This window comes from Pantherophis guttatus, chromosome 7 (assembly GCF_059756535.1).
Source record: "Pantherophis guttatus breed Tessera chromosome 7, ASM5975653v1, whole genome shotgun sequence".
NCBI classification, from domain to species: Eukaryota; Metazoa; Chordata; class Lepidosauria; order Squamata; family Colubridae; genus Pantherophis; species Pantherophis guttatus.
In genome coordinates this window covers 18387890-18411310 of record NC_142069.1, presented here as the reverse complement: position 1 = coordinate 18411310, position 23421 = coordinate 18387890, and the positions used below count along the sequence as shown (strand labels likewise).

Here is a 23421-nt window from a genome sequence, read left to right as displayed (position 1 = left end):
TCTTTTTTAAAAAATTGTGGCTTCCAGAACATAGTATTTAGGATGAAACAGTCAATCATTAATAGTTGAGTGACTTCCAGCACTCTTGAAGGAACAGATGATGTAGATCCATTTCAATCAAGTTGCAAGGCTGGAGTGAGATCGTTCTAGCTGTTATTTGGAATTGACTTTGCCCAATCCTTCCCTGTAGACCAATGTTTTCTCCATCTGAGCAACTTTAAGATGTGTGGACTTCAATTCCAAGAATTCCCCAGCATGTCGAAGTTGAGCAACACTTCCTCAGACCTTTTAATATGGCTTGTTTAAGGACATCCTGCCATTTTATTTTACAGCTTAATGTAGCTTTCCTATGTAGTTGGTTAATTTGCTTACCGTGGAGGTGGTAGGATGGGGTCCAATACATCTGGCAGCACATCTGGACTTGCTTTTAAAAGCTGAAAAATGGAATGTCTTTAGGAAGTACCATCATCATCCAACCACAGTGACAGTAATAGCACTGATGGCTTAAGTGCCATCAGGTCAGTGGCAATTCTTAGCCAGCACATTACTTGCTCCTCTTACTTTAGGTTGGTGCTCAAAGAGGCCCTTCTAAGGATTAGGAATAGTTAATCAACAGAAATGGATCGCTTCTTTCTCCTCCAGAGGAAAAGAAAAAGAATAACGTCAACCCTAAACATTTCAGGAATGAGCATTTTAGACTTTCTGGAATGGTTCATTCAATCAATCAGAATAGAGCTGGAAGGACCTTGGAGCAGGATGGATAAAAATCAATGATTTTTTTAAAAAAATAAAAAAAAATCATATTTTTTAAATTTAAATCGGATTTTTTTGATTTAAATCAGATTTTTTTGATTTTTATCGAATTTATTTTAATAAAAAACTTTTGGGGTAAAAATCTATCGTAAGATAGTTTTCTATTTAAGATACATAAATAATTTAGTTTATTCAGCATGAAATGAAGCTTAGTTATGTAGCATGAGGCTGTATATTCTGCAACACTGGGACTATCGGTGAGTCAACAGTGGGTCAAAGGAGTAGCAGAGATGACAGTTGCTCTTTAAAAATTATGATTTAAATCGAGTTGATTTAAATCAAGCCTTTTTACTAGTGATTTAAATCATGATTTAAATCATGATTTAAATCAACTCGATTTAAATCAAATCCACCCTGCCTTGGAGGTCTTCCAGGGTCACCAAGCTTTCGGACCTCAGGGACCACTAAATTCATAATTTTAAATCCCGCGGACCACTAACATGAATTTTAAAAAAAGATAAATAGTATTTAGTGCGGTATAAAAAATGCAAATTATTTTTCTGTGGACCACCAAAATTTTCTCACCGATCACCAGTGGTCCACGGACCACCAGTTCGTGACTAGTCCAACCCCCTTCTCTGGTCCAGCCCTATACCATTTCAGACAAATGACTGTCCAGTCTTAAAGATCTCCAGTGAAGAAGCACCTACAACTTCTGAAAACAAACTGTTCCACTGGTTAACTGTCCTCACTGTTAGGAGGTTTCACTTTAATTCCAGGTTGCTTCTCTCCAGTGGTGGAATTCAATTTTTTTACTATTGGTTTTGTGGGCATGGCTTGGTGGGCGTGGTGTGGCTTGGTGGGTGTGGCAGGGGAAGGATATTACAAAATCTCCATTCCCACCCCACTCCTGGGGGAAGGATATTGCAAAATCTCCATTCCCACCCCACTCTGGGGCCAGCCAGAGGTGGTATTTGGTTCTGCAACCCAACAAGACAGACACAGACTTCAAAGGATAATTAGAACTGCAGAAAAAACAATCGCTTCCAACATGCCTTCCATTGAGGACCTGTATACTGCACGAGTCAAAAAGAAGGTTGTGAAAATATTTTCAGACCCCTCACATCCTGGACATAAACTGTTTCAACTCCTACCCTCAAAATGACTATAGAGCACTGCACAGCAGAACAACTAGATACAAGAACAGTTTTTTTCTGAACGCCATCACTCTTGTAAACAAATAATTCCCTCAACACTGTCAAACTATTCACTAAGTCTGCACTACTATTAATGTCCTCATCGTTCCCATCACCCATCTCCTTCCACTTATGACTGTATCTCTGTAACTTTGTTGCTTGGATCCTTATGATTTATATTGATATTGTTTCCTGATTGCTTATTTGTACCCTATGACTATCATTAAGTGTTGTACCTTATGATTCTTGACGAATGTATCTTGTCTATTTATGTATGTACACTGAGAGCATACACATCAAAGACAAATTCCTTGTGTGGCTGATCACACTTGGCCAATAAAAAATTCTATTCTATTCTATTCTATTCTATTCTATTCTATTCTATTCTATTCTATTCTATTCTATTCTATTCTTCTACTGTACTCTACTCTAATTCTATTCTACTCTACTTCAATTCTACTCTACTCTAATTCTATTCTACTCTACTCCATTTTCGAACTACTCAGAATTTCCGGTTCTTCAGAACCTGTCAGAACCTGCTGAATAGCACCCCTGCTTCTCTCTTTGATTATGGATTATCCATTGTTTCTTGTCCTTCCCTCTGGTGCTTTGGAAAAATAATTTGATCCCCTCAAATACTGGAAGACTGCTATCAGGTCACCCTTAGTCCTTCTTTTCTCCAGACTGGCCCTACCCAATTCCTGCAACCGTTCTTCCATATGTTTTAGTCTCCGGGCCTTTAAAACATCTTAGTTGCTCTTCTCTGCACTTTCCCCAAAGTCTCACTACCTGACTCTGTAGTTTCTTCCCCAACCCCCCCCAAACTTTCCCCAAACAAATTATGTTTATGCTTTTATCTGTTATCTTATACAAGCTTGACAAAATAAATAAATAAAAACAAAATAAATAATATTTATTTATTTATTTATTTATTCATTCATTCATTTATTTATTTATTTATTTATTTATTATTTATTTATTTATTTATTTATTTATTTTGTGGGTAACCTGGTGACCAACACTGGATGCAAAACCGGATTCTTTGGTTTAGAGAAACAACGCTGACCGCCTGGATTGGGATTGCTATTTCCTGGCAGGGCGTCGCGTCTGAATTCCGACCCCGGAGGGGGAGAGAGAGCATCGGTCCAACAAGGGGAAAAGCAGCGGGTTTCAACTTTTGGGGGAGGTGTGTGGAGAGCGCCGGCCACCCCACCCCACCGAACCCCTCCCGTCCCAGGTCCAGCTTCCAAGCAGGGGAGGGCCGGCTCGCGGAGCATGCGCGCTAGGGTAGGAGGGAGGGGAGAGGGACGGAGCGGCGACGGGGAGGGGAGGGGGGGGCGTTGAGGCGGCCGCTGTTTATTTGCAGCCGGCCAGGCGGAGCAGCGGCAGAGCTCGAGCGAGCGAGAGGCGGGAGCGGCTGGCTCTCCTGCCTTTCCGAGGCTATGCAGGCGCGGGGCGAAGATGAGCTCGGGGAACGCTGCGCGGAGCAAGGCAGTTAGCCCGGCCGCCTCCGCGGGATGGGGTCGGTTTGCGGGAACCGAAGCAGCCGAACGCCGCTGCCACAGCCTCGGTGGTTAGCTCGGCTTAGCCGGCCCGGGCGTTGCGGGGCTGCGGCGAGTGCCGCGCTTTTGGCGGCTCTCTGCTATTGGAACTCGCTGCAGGGCGAGTTCGTGCACGACGACGTGTGGGCGATTGTCAACAACCCGGACGTGCGACCGGGAGCCTCGCCGCTGGCCGCCTTCACCAACGACTTCTGGGGCAAAGGCATGGGCGAGAACACCAGCCACAAGTCTTACCGCCCGCTCTGCATCCTCACCTTCAGGTAAGCCGCGCACCGCGCACCGCGCGCGCCTCGTGGGGAAGGAAGGGCTGCGCTCTCTGCGAGAGACACGGGACTCGCCGTCGCGGCTACCTCGCTCGCCTGCCTTTATGGTGCCTCAATCGCCGACCCGGAGCCGAGCCTTATATAACACCCTCCCGTCTCTTGCAGTGCAGGGTATAGTCAAACGCTACTAACCCGAGTATCTGCTCCGGGATAATCCCTCCTGGGGTTGATGATCGCTCTATTTAATAAGGAAAGTGTTTGGGTCCCGATTTCTTAAGAAGGTTGTCTTAACTACTAGACTTGTAAAGTACTTGGTGGATAAAGAAACCCTGCCGCCTCCCAACTTTTCTTTTCTTTTCTTTTTTTGGTTTTAAAAGACAAACTTTATTAGATGAAAAATAAAATAAAATTATATAAAACATTCACAATCTTAAAATACAATCAACAGTGCCGCCTCCCAACTTTTCAAGGCTTTTGGTTTTGAGGGACTTCTCTTCAACACACACAAACACACACACACACACACACACACACACACACACCCTACCAGGAGGTAGCTGACATGTGTCGGGCGTAGAGAAGATTTTGGAGCCTTGGTTGCCCTCTTGCCAACTTCATTCCTCACAGTTGATTTCTGGAATGTTTGCAGAGAAAGCAGGGAGTTCCCTTGGACACCGACCTGACAAATCGGACACAAACTTCTCCATCCTTGGGTTTTCTTAAGGGAGGTGCACTCTGCACATGGTTGGGGGATGGGAGGGGACACTGTTTTCTTCAGCCTGCTTTGCAAATCTCCCTTCTTTTCTAACACTAAATGTGCACCAGGAATGGAGAAAGTTAGTTTAGTTTAGTTTATTATATTTATATACCGCCCTTCTCCCGAAGGACTCAGGGTGGTGAACAGCCATGGTAAAAACAATATATAACAAAAATTTAAAAACTTAATTAAAATAATTCAATCATTGGCCGAATTTAAAACACCCAACTAAAATCATTTTAAAACCCCTATCAAAACCCAATTTAAAAACCTTTATCCCATCAGACCAGCTTGCTGGAATAATAGGATCTTCAAAGCACGAAGGAAGGCGCGGAGGTCGGGGATCCTTCATATGTCCGGGGGCAGTTCGTTCCATAGGGCCGGGGACCCCACAGAGAAGGCTCTCCCCCTGGGGGTCGCCAGCCTACATTGTTTGGCCGATGGCACCCTGAGGAGGCCCTCTCTGTGGGAGCGTATTGGTCGGTGGGAGGCAATCAGTGGCAGAATGCAGTCCTGTAGATAACCAGGTCCTAAGCCATGGAGCGCTTTAAAGGTGGTAACCAACACCTTGAACTGAAAGGGCTCCTTGGCTTTGCACTAGACTAGAGATCAGCTGGCATCAAAGCACCTTGTTTTAGGTGCAGTTGAGAAATACCTACCTAAAATTGGGATTGGTGGTTATGGATGTTCGGATGAGATGGGAGTGGGAGGTATAGAATAATACGTTCTATGCAAATGCATAAGAAGCATTGTATACGTTTTACACAAATGTGTCGAATAGGCTGGATGGAGTAATATAAGAGGGGTGGGCATGAAAGGAGGAGATGGGTTTCTGCCTGGAGTAACTCAAGAGTAGAAAATGTTGACTAAAAGATGCCGCAGAGAATGAAAGGAAGGGCATAGGGTCAACTTTGTACCTGGCAGTTGGGATCATGAGAGTTGCCAGCATAGAAATTTCTGTCTTGCTTTGAATGTAAATTGGGAAAACACCCTGAGTGGCACTTCCCTGCCTCTCCCTGATGGCTCTTAGTCGACCTTCCTGTAAGTTTAGTTGCTGCCCCAACTCTGTTGTCTCTGACCCCCCCCCCCACAACTCAGTGCTTGTGTTAGGGGTAAGACCTTTGCTATGCTCACAGAATACAACTGAACCACATGTAGTCTAGTTGTGTTGCGTGAACCCAGCGTACATGTTTAATCTGTGCTTTTGTTTGTACAACACACTAAATCACAAATTATCCAACCACATTTTAGTTTACATGGAAACACTATTCTAGGGGGTCCATATGTATTGTTCAAACCCCAAAAAATTGTGTTTGGTGTATCCAAACAGCTATGATAGTGATAGGTGAAAATGTCATGTTAAGGCAGCCTCTGCTTCACCCAGACTTTTAAATTGGATAATAACTTAATAGCTAAGAGGGCGAGACCTCTTTTTTTTTTTTTGCTCCCTCTTTATTCTTTGTTTCTGTCCCAAAGTTGGATAAAGAAGTGTTCTTTTAAGAAATGTGGTGACCTTTTCAGAAGTATTGTGTGGCCTTGAATATTTTCCTTTGGGGAGAGTTTTCTAAAAGATTAATGTCAGTGTTTATTTTTTCTTTGTATAAAGATTCTTATCCATTTCCCCTTAATGCCGAAGGAGCCCTTCCTTTCCCTTAATTTCCATGGCTTACTGCTTTTGCCTCAGAGTCTCTGATCTGTTTTCCATTTGTCTTCTGGAGTCATAACTTCTGAGCATATTATCTTTCTGCCATTCTTGGACCCGTCTTCATTTTTAACACTTGCCCACAGTTGCCTCTATTCTCTAAGGAGCCAGGCAGTTGTGTGTGCTTAATCAAACTAATATGTCCATGGGTTTGTTCACTAAAATAGAACCTTTCTAAGTATAAATACAAGACTAGGCGTATAAAGTAAATTAATATCTTTTTAGTCTTTCTCTAGAGCTGGCATTATTTTAATTCTCTTTTTTTTCCTGTTGCATTCAAACAATGTACCCAAATTGATTTGATTTAAACTGAAAGTTTCCCACTCAATACACTCAACGCTTGCATGAAGAAAGCTGCCGTGCTCCTGATTATGGCTATTAGGCTATCTTGATGTTTTATATTATCTGATTGGCAGCAGAGTATCAGAGAGAGAAAAGGTTTTCCCATTGCTTTTCACCTGTCAGACGCAAGTGACCAGATCCACATATATAGAGTTCAAGCTAACTACTTCATTGTATTCTGCCTATAATGCAGGAATCTCCCCAGCCTGCTTGCCTTCTCTTAGGAACAGACAGATAAGGGTTCCATGGAGCTTGTGGGGTGGAGGTTAATCCTGGACCTCTTGTGACTGTGCAGCAATTCAAGGCTAATTCCCTGCTTGACTTCTCCCTGCCTGGCTGGGTATTTTCCAATTTTACCTGATCTAATTATCAATGCAACAAATTTGTTGGCTGATGTCAAATGGTTAAGGAAGGTGAAATAAATACAGAGAATAGCTTCTGGTATTATTTTTAACCCCTCTATCAGCAATGGCCATATCCTTGGATGTACACATAGCCTTCATTTAGAAACCACAGTTGGGATTGGCAACTTTAAGTGAAGCAGTTGCTAAATGAAGCTACAAGCGTGTTTATATTCTTCAGTTTTCCTTTGCTCTATTGACATGAGAAGATTATAAATGTGAAACTTGGTTGTAAAGATCCTTTTCCATCACTGTTGTAACAGGTTGCTAAACAAAGTAGTCAGAAAAGGCTGTAGAGATTCTCAGTCATCCAGGTCACGGTTATCCCAAAGCTGCTTTTTCTGGAGGCAACTGGACTTTCTTGTTTTTTCTTTTGAAGACGTTTCACTTCTCATCTAAGAAGCTTCTTCAACTCTGACAGGATAGTGGGGAATGGAAGGATTTATATTTCTTGCAGACATATTTGTCTTTATATATTTGCATCCTTTTAGAGGGTGGTTGAAACACTTGGAGGTCAATGGTATGAGAGTAGGAATGGATTTCCAGAGAAAAAATTGCAGATTACAGGAACCAGGAGCTCTACTCGGGTGACCCTGAGGACACAGATAAACCTCCAAGTGCTTCAACAACCCTCTAAAAGGATGCAAATGACCATCTGTTTGCATGGAATATAAATCCTTCCATTCCCCGCTATTCTGTCAGAGCTGAAGAAGCTTCTTGGATGAGAAGCAAAGCGTCTTCAAAGAAAAAGCAAGGAAGTCCAGTTGCCTCCAGAAAAAGCACCTTTGGGACAAGGTAGTCAGTAAACAAAAACTCCCATTATGTGCGTCCTGCATACATTTCAGTTTGCATCATAGAACTGGGGCAGAAGAGCATAAAATGGATCAGTTGTGCACATTTGAACTTTTATCCAAATACCTTGTCCATGGGAATCATTTAGGATTTTTTTTCCCTGCACCCTCTGGCCTGATCCTATCAACTATCGTAAGATAGTTTTCTATTTAAGATACATAAATAATTTAGTTTATTCAGCATGAAATGGAGCTTAGTTATGTAGCATGAGGCTGTATATTCTGCAACACTGGGACTATCGGTGAGTCAACAGTGGGTCAAAGGAGTAGCAGAGATGACAGTTGCTCTTTAAAAATTATGATTTAAATCGAGTTGATTTAAATCAAGCCTTTTTACTAGTGATTTAAATTATGATTTAAATTGTGATTTAAATCAACTCGATTTAAATCAAATCCACCCTGGAGGAACCTAATGCAAGGTGAAACGTGTTGGCACAAAAATGCAAATTACACCTATGCGGTATTCTTATAGATAGAATCTGAGCTGGGAATGAACAGCTAGGAAGGAATCTTACAATTACAATGGACAGTTCAATGAAACTATCAATCCAGTGTGTAACTGGATTAAGTAAGAGAATCAAATTCCAGGCTTGGAATCATTAGGAAAACAATTGAAAAACAGATTTTTAAAAAAAGATCGTATAGAGCTAAAAAAATTCAGAGCACAACAAAGATGATTAGGGGATTATTCTATAAGGAAAAGAACAGCAGCTGGAGCTCTATAGTTTGGCAAAGGGGAAGCCAAGGGGAGATAGTGGTGTGTAAGTGAATGTATAAATAATGAGAGAATTTATTCTTTTTACAGGGTAGGTCGGAGTTGGAGATCATCCACTGAAACTTGATGCAGGGAGATCCAGGGCTGATAGAAGGAAGGGTTTTTACACACAGCACACGTGGCTGTGGGTAGGCAGCTCTACTGTATCTCGGGGTTTAGCATCTTTGGTTCTGGATGGAATTGCACTGCCCTAGATGGACCCGGTAGATATTCTCAGGGGTCTTCCTGGACTCACAACTCCTGCTGTTGTGAGTGTATCTTAGACCTAGTCAGTGACAGCTTCATGCAGAATCAGCTGCAGAGTGGCAGTTTGCTCTCTGATGGCAGACAGAAAGCCTGCTCTACTTTGGGGAGCAATAGATATGGCTAGTAAAGACATTTTGTAAAAGTGCAGGTAAAGGTTGCATTCACTAGATTATTGTTGAGAGGGATATCAATCCTTCAATCAACATGGCTTTGTCTCTACTTCAGTTTCAGCCTATGCATTCTTTGTGCACACCTAGTCTTTGTTGCATCACTATCTTCTCTCAGATGGGTTCACTTGTTAGAAGAAAGGGAGATACTTTGGCTCAGTGGTGGGCTGCAACTGGTTTAACAACCGGTTTGGTGCTTTGCGCGCGCATGCGCCTAACACACTTGCGCGCAGTGTTCAAAATACAGCAATTTGAAGCTCAGCTGCTTACCTTCTAAGGCAGCCCCGGTAAGTAGAACAGTGGAAGACAATGTGCTTGCGTATGCCCGGACCTCCAAAATGCAATGCGTGCATGGTCCCGCGCATGCGCCTCAACCCATGTGCATGCATTGCAGAGACCCAAAGACCAGCTGGCCGGTAGGAGGCGCGTGCGCATGCGCAGCTGAGCTGGGGCGACGGCTCGCGTGCCCACAGAGAAGGCACTGCGTGCCCACAGAGAGGGCACTGCGTGCCACCTCTGGCACACGTGCCATAGGTTCTCTGTCATGGACCTAGATCATTTGTTGATATAAGCTAGGAACATTGTAATCATACATGTTTGCTGTTGATCGGGTTTCACAAAATCAAAAACCTGTCGTCTTCTTCTTCGACCTGCCCCATTCATTCCTTTTCTTAAATATGTTTCCTCAATCTGTCCTTCTCAAGATTTTTATAACCCTCAGTCAACCTAATGGCTAAGGATTATAGGAAATTTGGATCCAATACATTTAAAGGGGATCAGATTGGAGACAGCTGGTTTAATGCATGGGCAACTTGTACTAATGTCAAATGCTAATCTATGGCTTTACTTTTGTCCCATTGGTATCCCAGCGCATCTGTACATTTGTCTTTGATGGTTAGGATTCAGATTCTCTGGTTTAATATATTTCATCTGGTAAATTGCTCTTGCTTTGTCTTTTGGACAAGCGTATCCAATGACAAATTGTTGCTTTTGTCACGCTGTTGATAAATTCACAATAAGAATAAAATCAGATGTAGAACTTTAGCCACAGGCATTAATGGAGCAAAATGTGATTCATGATGTCATGACCCAAACTTCACCCCTTACATATCTGGGTGTGACATCACAAAGCAAGTAAGAAAAAGTGCATTGTGATGCTATCATTGTGATGGTATCATTGTGGCTACCTGTGGAGGCTTCTGGTTTTTAGCACTAGCACTAGCACTTAGACCAGTGGTGTCAAACTCGATTTCATTGAGGGCCTCATCAGGATTGTGTTTGATCTTGGGGGGTGGGGGAGGTGTGTGTGGCCAGGGTGGGCGTGGCCAGCTCAACATCACTCGAGCTCAACATCACTCGGGGGCACTTGTGGTGGCTTGAGCGCTCTGCCAGTGAAGGAGCTCGGGAGGGCCCCACACAGCCCTCCCGAGCTCCGTTTTTGCTGACAGAAGCACCTCAGGCTGGTCCTTTGCTGTTCCCAGGGCAGCCCCGTGGGTCAGATCTAAGCACTCACAGGCCAGATCACCCCTGATTTAGAATTAGATATCTCCCCATAATCTTTACAGCACTGTTTGGGCAGTTTACAATGTCAGCATATTGCCCCCAACAATCTGGATCCTCATTTTACCGACCTTGGAAGGATGGAAGGCTGAGTCAACCTCAGATTCCTAGCTGTGGGCAGAGTCAACCTGCAATACTTGCAGATATTGCAACTGGCAACACTGTGCCACCTGGGTTTTATTTAGATAATTGTGTATGCATTAATTATATATTCAAAGATATTTTATCTTGTTTCTCCTGCTGTTTTGGGTATTACCATCAAACATTACCACTGGAAAAACTATTGCTTTAACACATCTTAAGTTTTTTGTCATTGGAATATCCTTACCTTTCATAATCCTGTTTGAATTTGGCATTACCTTTATTCCTAGGATTAATTTTTTTAAATTATTCACTACAGTGCCCATTTATTTGTTTGTTTATTCCTGAGTCAAAGAATCACTGCCTTTTTTGGTTTTTCGCTGAAAATCTAAGGACTAAATGTTCAGGTTAACATTACCTTTGTTTCCTTAAAACTCAGTTGGAAAGGAAGTTTTCTGAGGAAGCTGGTTGTTTAAACCAGGGTGGATAAAAATCAATGATTTTTTTAAAAAAATCAAAAAAATCAGATTTTTTTGATTTAAATTGGATTTTTTTGATTTAAATCGGATTTTTTTGATTTTTATCAAATTTATTTTAATAAACTTTTGGGGTAAAAATCTATCGTAAGATAGTTTTCTATTTAAGATACATAAATAATTTAGTTTATTCAGCATGAAATGGAGCTTAGTTATGTAACATGAGGCTGTATATTCTGCAACCCTGGGACTATCGGTGAGTCAACAGTGGGTCAAAGGAGTAGCAGAGATGACAGTTGCTCTTTAAAAATTATGATTTAAATCGAGCTGATTTAAATCAAGCCTTTTTACTAGTGATTTAACTCATGATTTAAATTGTGATTTAAATCAACTCGATTTAAATCAAATCCACCCTGGTTTAAACCAGTGGCCCCCAAGCTTTTGGGCACTAAGGACCAGTTCCGTAGAGAGAGATTTTTCCACAGACCGGAGAGGGCATGATTTCATGTGCTGCCTGCATCCCCCGGATGGGACTTTGCTTGTTTGCGTGACCTGGTTTCTGGCATGCCACAGACTGGTGCAAGTCCACAGACTGGGGGTTGGGGATTCCTGGTTTAAACCATATCTTAAATTCCCCACAGTTCTCTAGGACAGCAGTAGACGTGAGAAAATTAAAATGGTGGCTCTAATAATTAGTACATCTCAGAGGGGGAGTGAGGGGCATAATCCTTGGCTCCTGGAATATTGTCTGTCATCAACCCACAGTTGGTGATGCAGTCTTCAGATTTATTGAAGAGGGGAGGCTATATTGGTGGTTCTTGCAGTTAATTGATCATGCTTCTTGAATTCAATTGTTAACAGTACTAGAACTTTACCAGTAATTAGCAACTTTGTCAAGGACCCATAGAAGAATAAAGGGGAGGCAGATACAGGTAGTCCTCGATTTACAACCTTTTGTTTAGGGACCATTCAAAGTTAAAACATCACTGAAAAATGTGACATGGCTATTTTTCACACTTAACAACTGTTGTAGCCTTTCCATGGTTACATGATCAAAATTTGGACGCTTGGCAACTGGTATGTGTCCCAGGGTCACTTTTCGTGACCTTCTGATGAGTAAAATCAATGGGGAAGCCAAATTCACTTTACAACTATGTCACTAATTTAACAACTGTGGAAAGAGAGGTTGTAAAAAGGGGCAAAATTCACTTAACAACTGTCATGCTTAGCAACAAAAATTTGGGGCTCTGTTATTGTAAGTTGAGGACTGTGTATGTGTGTGAGAGAGAAAGAGAGGGGGGAGAGATTTAACTGGAATTTTTCATTTCTCTGATTTATTTTTTCTTGTGCCTAGGGAATTGATTGTTTATTTTGTTTGTTGGCAGGAGAAGGAAGACTATTTTTTTCCCCTACACTGTGTACTAATTACTATTTCCCTTTTTTTAAAGGAGAATTGGATTTCTATTTTTGGCATCTCATCAGACTTCTTAATCCTGCCAAAAATGCATGGTTTTTGTTTTTTTTTAAAATGACATGCACATTGAGACTTCTTTCTGTAGTTTCAGTGCCATCAGGATAAATCTGGGCATCTAGAATCTGACTGGGCATTCGTATCAAGGTTCACTTTGTGCAATAAGAAGCAAAAAAGATACCACAAAAGTCTTAGATCAGAAAAGCTAATAGGAAGAGATTAGAGTTCTCTGTTTCTGATTGGCTATTTGGCAGCTCATTTGCACTGTGACGATCTTATCCCCAGGAAGTTTTCTGGAATAAGAAATAATTTTTTTTTCTGAGATATGTCACTGTGTGACAAGAGCTTCCACAGAACATAGTGTCACAGAATCAGCGTTGCTATATAAATAGAAAACTCATTTAAATGCAGTCTTACGTTTGTGGGCTTAATTAGGAAGGAAGCCCCATTAATTTCATTGAAACACATTTCCTATTTTTCTTTATCTTAACTGAATTTAAAGTGCAATTTCCTGGACTGTCTATTGTGCCTTTGATTTCTTCCCTAGCTTCTTCTTTGGTTTGTTTTGATTCTTGGCAGGTTTTTCAACACTCCATCCATTTCCTCCTTATTTTCAAGTTCTCTTGTGTCTCTTATGAAGTCAGGTTGCTAAAACTTTCAGATCAAGTTCCCTACATGCGTCTCGGTGAATATATATATTTTTTTATTTGATTTATATGCCGCCCTTCTCCGGAGACTCAGGGCGGCTTACAGTGCGTTAAGCAATAGCCTTCATACTTTTGTATATTTTATACAAAGTCAGCTTATTGCCCCCACAAACTGGGTCCTCAATTTACCTACCTTAGAAAGGATGGAAGGCTGAGTGAACCTTGAACCTGGCAAGATTCGAACTTACTTTATTTGCAGACCGCTGGTGTTAAATTACAGTGCTTTGTCTGCAGAGCTATCCAGGCTCAATATTGTTGGTTCTCTCCAAAATATATGGCAAACAGATGTCTTCTTAAAGGATATGAGGATTGCCTTAAATGTATGACTCTTCCAAGACCCAGTCCATCTTGCTCATTCATTTTTTTCCTCCAGTATGAATTATCCCTCACCATTTTCCTCTGTTCCCTTTCTTTCTTCCACTAAAACACAAGTAGGAGTCATGGGGCTTTGATACTATGATGATAATGTTGATCCAAGATAGTAGTGCTAATTGAATAAACAAATGAGCCATGGTTTTGTATGATGTCTGGATCCAGCCTAGTTAGCAATTTGGGACCAAATTTCTTTCAGTAGTTCCTCTTTATTTCCTTATCTGAAAATTTTAAAAAAACTGATTGATTTCTGCATCATTCCCAGAAAAGAAAAGAAAAGAAAAATGATTGCAATGGTGTGTGGAAAAGGCCTTGGGAGACAGGGTGAAGAGGTGCTGCCTAGGGAATGGTCAGATAAGAGATAGCATAACCTGCAGTTGGATAGTGGGTGGGGAAAGAGGCCCAGAAGGTCCCTCCCTAATTTCTCAGATTGTAAAGGAAATTAGTGTGTATGTTTGTGTACTTTTCAGATTTGCAAGATTTTGTCAATGCGGTTTTATAATAAAGTAGAATTAGCTTACCCAGTCATGTGTAGTCTACCTGGTAAGGATGACAAAGGTTATGAGTTTGGACAGTAGGTCTATCTGATAAATCAGATTTAATCACAATTGTCCTTGGTACTCAACTGCTTTGAAACTCATTGAATTTGGTACTCAACACATTTTGATCTGAATATTTTGTCCCGGTACTCATTGTTTGTTTGGTACTCAACGCACAAGCTAGAACTTGTTGATATTGGCTGCCTTGTGATTTACTAGATTATTCCTTATGGGAAAAATTTGTTCAGCATTCATTGGTTTGGTATTCATTGTGCTTCCCAGAACCAATTAATGATGAGTACCAAGATGCTACTGTAGTCCATAATAATAGCATTTTAGAAGAGCCGTATGTTTAGCTGCAATTCTCTATCTTCTTCTCACATTATTTACCACATCCATCACATTATTTCTGAGCATAGCAGGAATTAAGAGCCTTTTTCAGTAGGTGCCAGGAGAGACAGATTTCATTCAGACTTTGCAGAAACAGCACGGAACAGTTCCTGGCTGGACTAAGCAGGATTGGACCTGGTTAGCACTTGGATGCGAAACCAACAGAAAATGCCAGAGCTGTGGATTAGTTGGGAAGTCATCCCAGAAGAAGGCAGCGCCAAGATACTTCCTTGTTGGATACATCCATGAAGTTGTCAGGGCTAAGCTTGACTTGGAGCCTTTACATTCAAATGCAAATAGGATGCAAATGCAATAGGAAAAAAAAAGATCCCTCTAATTACCTAACGGTGAACTTATCAACATCTGGAATGATGTTAGTGGAGATAATTATTATTATAATTATTATTATAATTTTATTTCTATACCGCCCTTCTCCTGCGGGACTCAGGGCGGTGTACAGCCGAGATAAAACATTGCATATAAAATTTAAAAACAATTTAAAAAACAATTAAATAATTTCAGCCCAAGATATTAAAAACAACCCAATTAAAACCAAATTCAATTAAAACTGAGAGGATGGGATCAAGCCAGCCCAGCTAGATGGAATAGATGTGTTTTCAGGGCCCGACGAAAAATCCGGAGGTCTGATATCATGCGTATCTCAGGGGGTAGGTCATTCCAGAGGGCGGGTGCTGCCACAGAGAAGGCTCTCCCCCTGGGGGTCGCCAGCCGACACTGTCTGGCCGACGGCACCCTGAGGAGGCCCTCTCTGTGCGAGTGAACCGGTCGGTGGGAGGCTATTGGCGGCAGAAGGCGGTCTCGCAGATAACCCGGCCCTAAGCCATAATAAAGTAGCCAAGTAGCCACTTGAAAGGAATCTGACAGAAATACTCTGGTTTCTCATCCTATCATATACATCTATTGACATTTACTAAGAATTACGATCTGGGTTAGTCTGGGTTGTGCAATTCCATCCAAGACCAAAGATGATAAATCCCCAGATGTAGAGGGCCCCCCTGTCCACAGCACTCCATCTTATCAGGGTGCAGCTGAAGTCTGTTGTCGCCTATCCAGGCCCTCACAACCTTTAGGCACCACAAAAGAGCACCCACAGCATCACACGCATAATGCACATGATTTGGAGTAACAAGCTCTGAACTGCATATTACTATAAATGAGATGATGTGTAATTTTCCCACTAGACAATTGAATGTCTCTGGCCTATTAACAGTTCTTTGGTTTTAAAATTTATTTCCCTATGCAAAGACTCCTGTCCTTTCCAATAGTTCTGAGCAGTGGTGAAATCTAAAATTTGTTACTTGGGCATGGCTTGGTGGGGGGTGTAATGTGACTGGATGGGCGTGGCCAATTTTTTTTTTTTACTTTTAAAACATTTTTTCTACAACCTCTTTGGTGAAGAGGTTGTAAAAAAAATGCTTTCAAAAGGCTCTGACGATCCCAGCTGAGTTGTCTGATCGGCAGAGGCTTTTTTTCTTTTAAAAACCTCTGCCGATCAGGCAACTCAGCTTGGATCGTCAGAGGCTTTTAAAAGAAAAAAAGGGTGTTTTTTTTTAAAAGCCTTTGACGATCCCAGCTGAGCCACACGATCATCAGAGGCTTTTTTTTTTTTACTTTTAAAAGCATTTTTTGGCCGAAGAGGTTGTAGAAAAAATGCTTTTAAAAGTAAAAAAAAAAACCTCTGATGATTGTGCGGCTCAGCTGGGCATGGGGGGGGGGACAGGGATTTTTGGTACCGGTTCTCCGAACCATCCATTGCTACTGGATCGGGCGATTTAGTCCAAACCGGGAGCATTTCACCCCTGGTTCTGAGGATAACTGACGAGAATAATAAAGATAAAATTCTTTTCTGTGGTAACGGAAGGCATCTATTGATTTTTTTTCTTTCATTCTTTTTGGGATTACTGCACAGGTAATCCTCCACTTATGACTGGTTGTTCAGTGTTTCAGTAACGATGGATGAGGTGCTTTATGGCCCATCGTAAAAAATTGCACAAAAACCCCTGTGGGGTTTTTAGGTGTTTGGCAATCTTCACATTTATGACTGGTTGCAGTATTATGTAGTCACATGACCACAATGTATTTTGATGGTTTCTGGTGTCGTTTTGCTGGTTTCTGGCAAAAACACCCCCCCCCCAATTTATTTAGGAGAATGGGTTGCATTTATGCTTGTGTGATTCACTTAATGGCCACTGTAAAAATGGTCATAAAATCAGGTCATGTGAGTGCCTTGACTTGCAACCTTCATAACTTAACTACCGAAATGCTAGCCCTATTTGCAGTCGTAAGTCAAGGACTGCCTACGTTCAAAAAGTATTATAAGATTTTCCCAAGCTATTGCCCTCCAGATGTACAGAATTTTGGTGCCTGTAATTCAGAACCGGAGTACTCTTCTGGGTTCTTTAGCGAATAGATCTAGGTAGGTCTTTTGAATTTTTTTTTTAAAAAGTTGCTGTCCAGCTGGGAAGTCTTTAATCAGGAAGATCATGTAAATATTAGGCCACCGTTTAGTTTCACTTGTTTTGTTAGTCTCCATTCAGATGCAAGTTGACATTGGCTTTGTACTAAGTGCAGTTTGTTTAGCAATGATTATTTCAGAGAGGTTCACACTGAGTTCCAGATGCTGTATGCTGCCCTTTAAAATCTTAACATTTTAATTTCTAATGTGACACAAGAAACTGATTAAGATGGGAATATAATCATATTGAATATATTTAAAGTTAAATATTAATAGAATAAAACAATGAGTCTGCTTATAGAAAGGAAGTACAAGGGCTGACATTGTGGTGTAAAGAAAATAATCTTACACACCAAAAAAACTAAAGAACTTATAATTGACTTCAGGAGGAAAAGAGATGTACATTTACCATTGTTCATAAATGGTGAGGAGGTGGAAAGGGTTGGTAGTTTTAAATTTCTGGGCATTTATATCTCGAAAGACCTCTCATGGACTATGAATGTTAACATGCTTGTGAAGAAGGCACAGAAGAGGCTGTACTTCCTGAGAATGCTCAGGAAGATAAATCTATCTCAGCATCTACTTCTGTCCTACTATCGCAGCACCATTGAGAGTGTCCTGACATATGGCATTCTTGCATGGTATGGGAGCAGCTCTGTAGCGGACAAAAATGCTCTACAGAGAATCATTAAAACTTGTATCATCGGGCTCCAGCTACCAGCCCTGGACGACATCTTCAAATCTCGCTGTTCGAGAAAGTTGTATAACAGTCTCAGAGACTCTTCCCATCCCTGCTTACAATCTTTTTGGACTGTTGCCTTCTGGCAGAAGATACAGAACAATTAAAACTTGGACCACATGTTTTTATCCCAGAGCTATAATTGTACTCAACAATGAATTAAAGGATCAGCATCAGTGAGCTGTTGGACAGCATTACTTGGTCTGTTGTGTGGATGTTTGGGTGTTTAGGGGTGGGGAATTTGTGGTGGGTGGGAGTGTGTTTGGGGATTGTTATGTGTGTTGGACCTGGTCTTTGGGTGTTAAGTGAATTTCATTGTATGGGTATACTGTGTATACACGTACAATGACAATAAAGTTCTTGTTGTTGTTATTATTAAAATAAGGATTAGTCTTTATTGTTGCCCTGTCATATTTTTTTGAGGGGGGGAGGAGGGAGGCAGCCTTTTGCATGTCAATCAAATATCTCAAGTATGCCTATTAGCCCAGAAAATCTGGGCACTTCTGGTCTTGGGCGGCCCCCCCGAGCTCCATTTTCACTGGCAGAGGGCGGCAGAAGGCTGTTGCGGCTGAAAATGGAGCCTGGGAGTGCCGCATTCAGCCCTCCCAAGCTCCCTTTTCGCTGGCAGAGGCACCGCGGGCCAGTCCTTTGCTGTTTCTAGGGCGGCCCTGCGGGCCAGATCTAAGCACCCCATGGGCTGGATCCGGCCACCAGGCCTTAAGTTTGACACCCCTGATTAAGACAGTCATTTAAGCAATTTAAAGAAGGTTTGGGGTGAAACTATCTTTTCTTGCTTTGTACTGATAGGGTTCCAAAGATCTACCTTTTAAGATAGCTTGAAGAGAAATCCTTGTTTGCCAGAACTATCTTGCGATTCCCACCCTTGATCTTGTCATGTCTCACTTATTTATACTTGCAGAGTTCTCCGCCCTGGAGATTCCTTGGAGCAATTGTATAAAATGAGCAGGAGCATGTATCAACCAATGTGCTGTAGTGGTTAAGAATTTGGACTGAAGCCAGGGGGAATGAAGTTCAAGACCACCCTCAGTTATGGAAAACATTTGGATGACTTTTGGTCAGCTATCATCAGCCCATGAGCTTCATAAGTAGGGATGACTTATGAGTAGATTTGACCTTCAATGAGACAACCACTTGGTGACAGAAAAGAATTAGATTTGTCTGTATTTCTTTCCTGCTATTTGGTGGGTGAGTCAGATCTTATAGATTGTGGCGAAAATTGTACACCGTTTGCACCCCTGGACGAAAGACAGGTTACAGAATTAATGATGAAATAACAGTAAGCCAGAATGCACTGCAGTAAGCCATAATACATTTTGTTTAGTTTGAGCTTAGTGAAATGTGAAGCCAATCATTGTGATTTGTCCAATAAACTATATTCAGAAATGTTAACATTATATTTCAATCTTCTCAGAGCCTGGGAAAGACCTGTGATTCCCTTTCTTCTTCAATAAATCTTCGTGAAAATTTTGTGTTCTGACACTGAAAGTTGTTATGACTTTCCGGAGCTAGATGCTTTCGTTTTTAGAATCCAGTTTTTTGGAGTTGCCGAGATAGAGAGTTCTTACTTCTCTTGCTGTCCAACCTTTGATGGACAGGAGAACTAGATTGTCCATTTTCCTGATAACAGAGGAATGTGCTGATGTTTAGTGCTTGTTTTGTTTTTCAAACTGCCTTCCTCTTTCCCAGGGTCTTTTTAGACCCTTCAGTGCAGCTATCTTTAAAGACAGGAGAGTCAAGAAATCCTACTGTGGGAAACTGCTAAATAACAGTTCATTAGGACATTCAGTGTAGCACCTTCAGTTGGATTTGCGTATTTCATAATACTAAATGTTTTAATCAGATTACATATCACTCTCATAATTCAGGCACTAATACTCTCCTGTTAATTTCACTATCATGAAATTTCACTATCATATTTTTATTCCAACATCATAGTCTAGCCATTTTCGCATTTTGTCCTTTTCCTTTCGCAGCCATGTGCTTATACTTGTACTGCCTGGTTAGCAACCATTAAAGATACAACAGGGCATCCAATTGATTTACTAAAGTTAGATTTGGGGAAAGGAGTTGCGGACAGGTTGGGGTTTCAACATCACAGCAGAGATTCCGGGAAGAACTGAATGTCCCCGTAAAGGTAAAGGTTCCCCTCGCACATATGTGCTAGTCGTTCCTGACTCTAGGGGGCGGTGCTCATCTCCATTTCAAAGCCGAAGAGCCAGCGCTGTCCAAAGACATCTCCGTCGTCATGTGGCCGGCATGACTAAACGCCAAGGCACACGGAACGCTGTTACCTTCCCACCAAAGGTGGTCCCTATTTTTCTATTTGCATTTTTTACGTGCTTTTGAACTGCAAGATTGGCAGAAGCTGGGACAAGTAACGGGAGCTCACCCCATTACGCAGCACTAGGGATTCGAACCACTGAACTGCCGACCTTTCGATTGACAAGCTCAGTGTCTTAGCCACTGATCCATCGCATCCCTTGAATGTCCCCTACTCCATCCCAACCCCTTTTGTCTTAATCTTCAGCAGGAGTGTCTCTGGGAAAGTGTCAAAAATTCATGAAGAGGCCTACAGCCATGTGAACAAACCTCACTCCTTTTTTAACCTAGGTCACAACACTCATGTCTTCCATCTTGACTTGGTTGATCTCCCTCACACACCTTGCTCTTCAGACATTTAGGCCAAGGCACAAAATATTTAAGCCAAAGTTGTATGCTTTCTCTTGATTCCATACTCTCCTCCTAAAACTGATGGCCCTCCTGTCCTCTGGATTCTACCACAGAGAGATGGGTTTCTGGACTCACTTCACAAGAGAACTGAATGTTCTGCTTTTTTGGCCTAGTTCAGCTTCATTCACAGAAACAAAGGAGTCTTCCCAGGGAGAATCATAATTATATCATGCTCATTTGTAAACATTTGTTGCTCTACTAGCCAGGGTGGAGTTAAAATTAGTTCCATGTAGCCAAGAAAAAAGTACTTGTAAATGGAAAAGGAAAATATTTTTCTTCCTTTTCTATTTCAGGCTGAGGATTGGCAGAAGTGATTGATACAGAAAGGAATGAGATGATTTAGTGGTAGAAAACAAGTAATTTGGACCCTACAAATCTCCAGCAATTTTCAATCTAGACCTGACTACCTGCCTGATTAGATGACCCCTAGATAGGCAGATCAAAATGTGAACCAAGGGAACTTCATATATTTGTAGGCATATGGTGACCAGTCTCTAAATATTTTTAATAAACCCATGACCCACCGAGTCATTGTTTTAGAGGTATTTCCTTACCTAAACAGAGAAACAGAATAACTATGAACAATTTCTAACTTCCTGCCAGCTTCCCCATTGAGTTCCCTTGTAGGAAGTTGGCAGGGGGCACTAGAAACGATAATCCCATGACTGCAGTTGACTTTACTCAACCAACCACAATTTCAAACCCAGGGGAATCATGGGTCCCAGATTTTGGATTCATTCTGTAAATCAGTCTATGTGAGGTACATCGATTCAAAAAAATTCGGTCCTGTGATGCACGGTTTTGCCCAAGTGAAGGTTAGAAACAAACCGACATGCGTTTTAGCAGAATACAGAATCCCTGCATGGATTAATTTGAACTGGTTGTGAGTGTGTGTAGATGGATGTTCTGTCCTCTCTAAAATTGCATTTTCTATTCAGTATCCATTACAATTCTGACTTTGCTTTCTTACAGGTTGAACATACTGTTGGCTGGGATGGATCCTTTCTACTTCCATGCTTTGAATGTAGTCCTGCATTGCCTTGTGACACTTGTGCTGATGTATACCTGTGACAAAACTGTTTTCAAGGATAGTGGCCTGGCTTTTGTCACAGCTCTATTTTTTGCTGCCCATCCCATTCACACTGAGGCCGTAAGTATGCAAGATCACTTCAAGCTACAAATACAATCCAGCTTCGTGAAAATTTAGATCTCTCCAGTCACTGACAATTTTTCCTGTAAAGATAATTGTAATATTGGATTCATTAAAGACAACTTAATATCTTCTCAATATTTGTGATAGATCTTTGAGAGCACTTAAGACTTTAGATCCATTCTAATGTGGAGCAAGTTTCCTTAGAAATAAATCCTATGTAGTTAAGTGAGACTTTTTTCATACCAGTTTGCCTCCGCGCTTTGAGAATAACTTTAATTAACTACCTCTATCAATACTGTTAATAAAAAAGGCTAAATGTTTCATGGAAGAATAATAAAAAGTTTTTTAAAAAAATCACACAATGTTTTTAAAAATATACTTTAAATGAAGATGTGCAAAATTAAGTAACATGGGAATAAACTGTTTTGGAAATTCTGAAACTTTCCACACGATGCTGGATCTGAACCTTGCTGTTCTCAGGAGACGGTTGTGTGGGTTCTGGGAATAAATTATCTGAACCAGAAACGGCTCACGGTGTACTAGATATAACATTTAAGATAAAACAGGCCTATTTGGAACTAGATCTCATCCAGGTCATCTTGAATCACATTTGGTTTGGACAATTTACATCTGGAAAATCCTAAACGCCCCAAAATGGCCTCACTTATCGTTTAGTTAGGTTTTGTTTTGGGGAAAATAATCTGTATTATAGGTACCATACAAAATGTTGGAAATGTTCCTCACTCTGATTGATTTATAAATCTTAATTTTAAAAAATGATTTGGCACTACGATCTTATATCAAAATATAAGCATACTGAGCAGTTACCTAATGATTTTTAAGCTTACCTGAAATCAAATCTCTACTAACTCAGCCCTATTTTGCTAGAGGATTCAGAACAAGCCATACAGTATATACAACAATCCTGTAGAATAGGTTAATATTATGATTGTCATATTGGACAAGAAGGAATGAAACTGAAGGAACATGAAAGTCAGCTGGGTGATCTTGGACCAGTCACTACCCTCAGTCCAACCTGCCTCACAGGGTTGTTGTTATGAGGAAAATAGGAGGAGGAAGAAGTGTTGGATTATGCTTGCCACCTTGAGTTATTTATAATAATGATAAAAGGCGAGATTTAAAAAAAATATTAAAAAAGAGAAACATTTGCCTAAGGCCATGTAATGAATTCATTTTGGGGATGATATTTAAGTCACAAAGTGATTTAAGACATAGGGTTTTATTTAGTACACTAAACCCTTACTAAGATTTTGTTATTTTTATCCAAGGATGACAAGAAAGCGGGGAAGTCAAATTCCAAAACAACCGAATACATTTCTGGGAATTCTGCCATGTTTTTAGGAGAGAGTTTCATTTTGGGACTTAATCCAAAATCGTCTGTCAGGCCCTTCTGACGTGACCAGAAGCTGTGAATTCATACATCTATTTCAATGATGGTTGAGCCGAAGAATTTGTTGGAAGAATGCCTCCTTATTAATCCAGAATTTTTCAATTTGTAGCTAGACAGCAGGCATCCTTGATTCAAGCAAATATTTGAGCCGTGTCCACAACTTTGGTATCATTTCTAGCAAACCGTAAATACACTTGACAATTTCTTTTGTCAAGACAAACTGAATATTGATTCCTCACTTGCTTACAAAAAAAAATTAAAGGAATATTTCCTTAAAAAA

General features: G+C 41.0%; 1 protein-coding gene across 4 annotated transcripts in view; it reads left to right on the top strand.

The window, feature by feature from the left end:
* Positions 1 to 3105: 3105 nt before the first annotated feature.
* The window catches only part of TMTC1 (transmembrane O-mannosyltransferase targeting cadherins 1), a 168062-nt gene continuing 147746 nt past the window's right edge, over positions 3106 to 23421 (top strand). For 2 of the 4 annotated variants that reach the window (XM_060694493.2, XM_060694492.2), the window contains exons 1-2: positions 3243 to 3771; positions 21550 to 21727. In XM_060694493.2, coding sequence (XP_060550476.2) covers positions 3467 to 3771; positions 21550 to 21727 — 483 coding nt within the window. In that variant the 5' untranslated portion in view covers positions 3243 to 3466. Of the gene's footprint in view, positions 3772 to 21549; positions 21728 to 23421 lie in introns of all 4 variants that reach the window. The other 2 variants (XM_060694491.2, XM_087873708.1) reach the window with 2 other exon arrangements.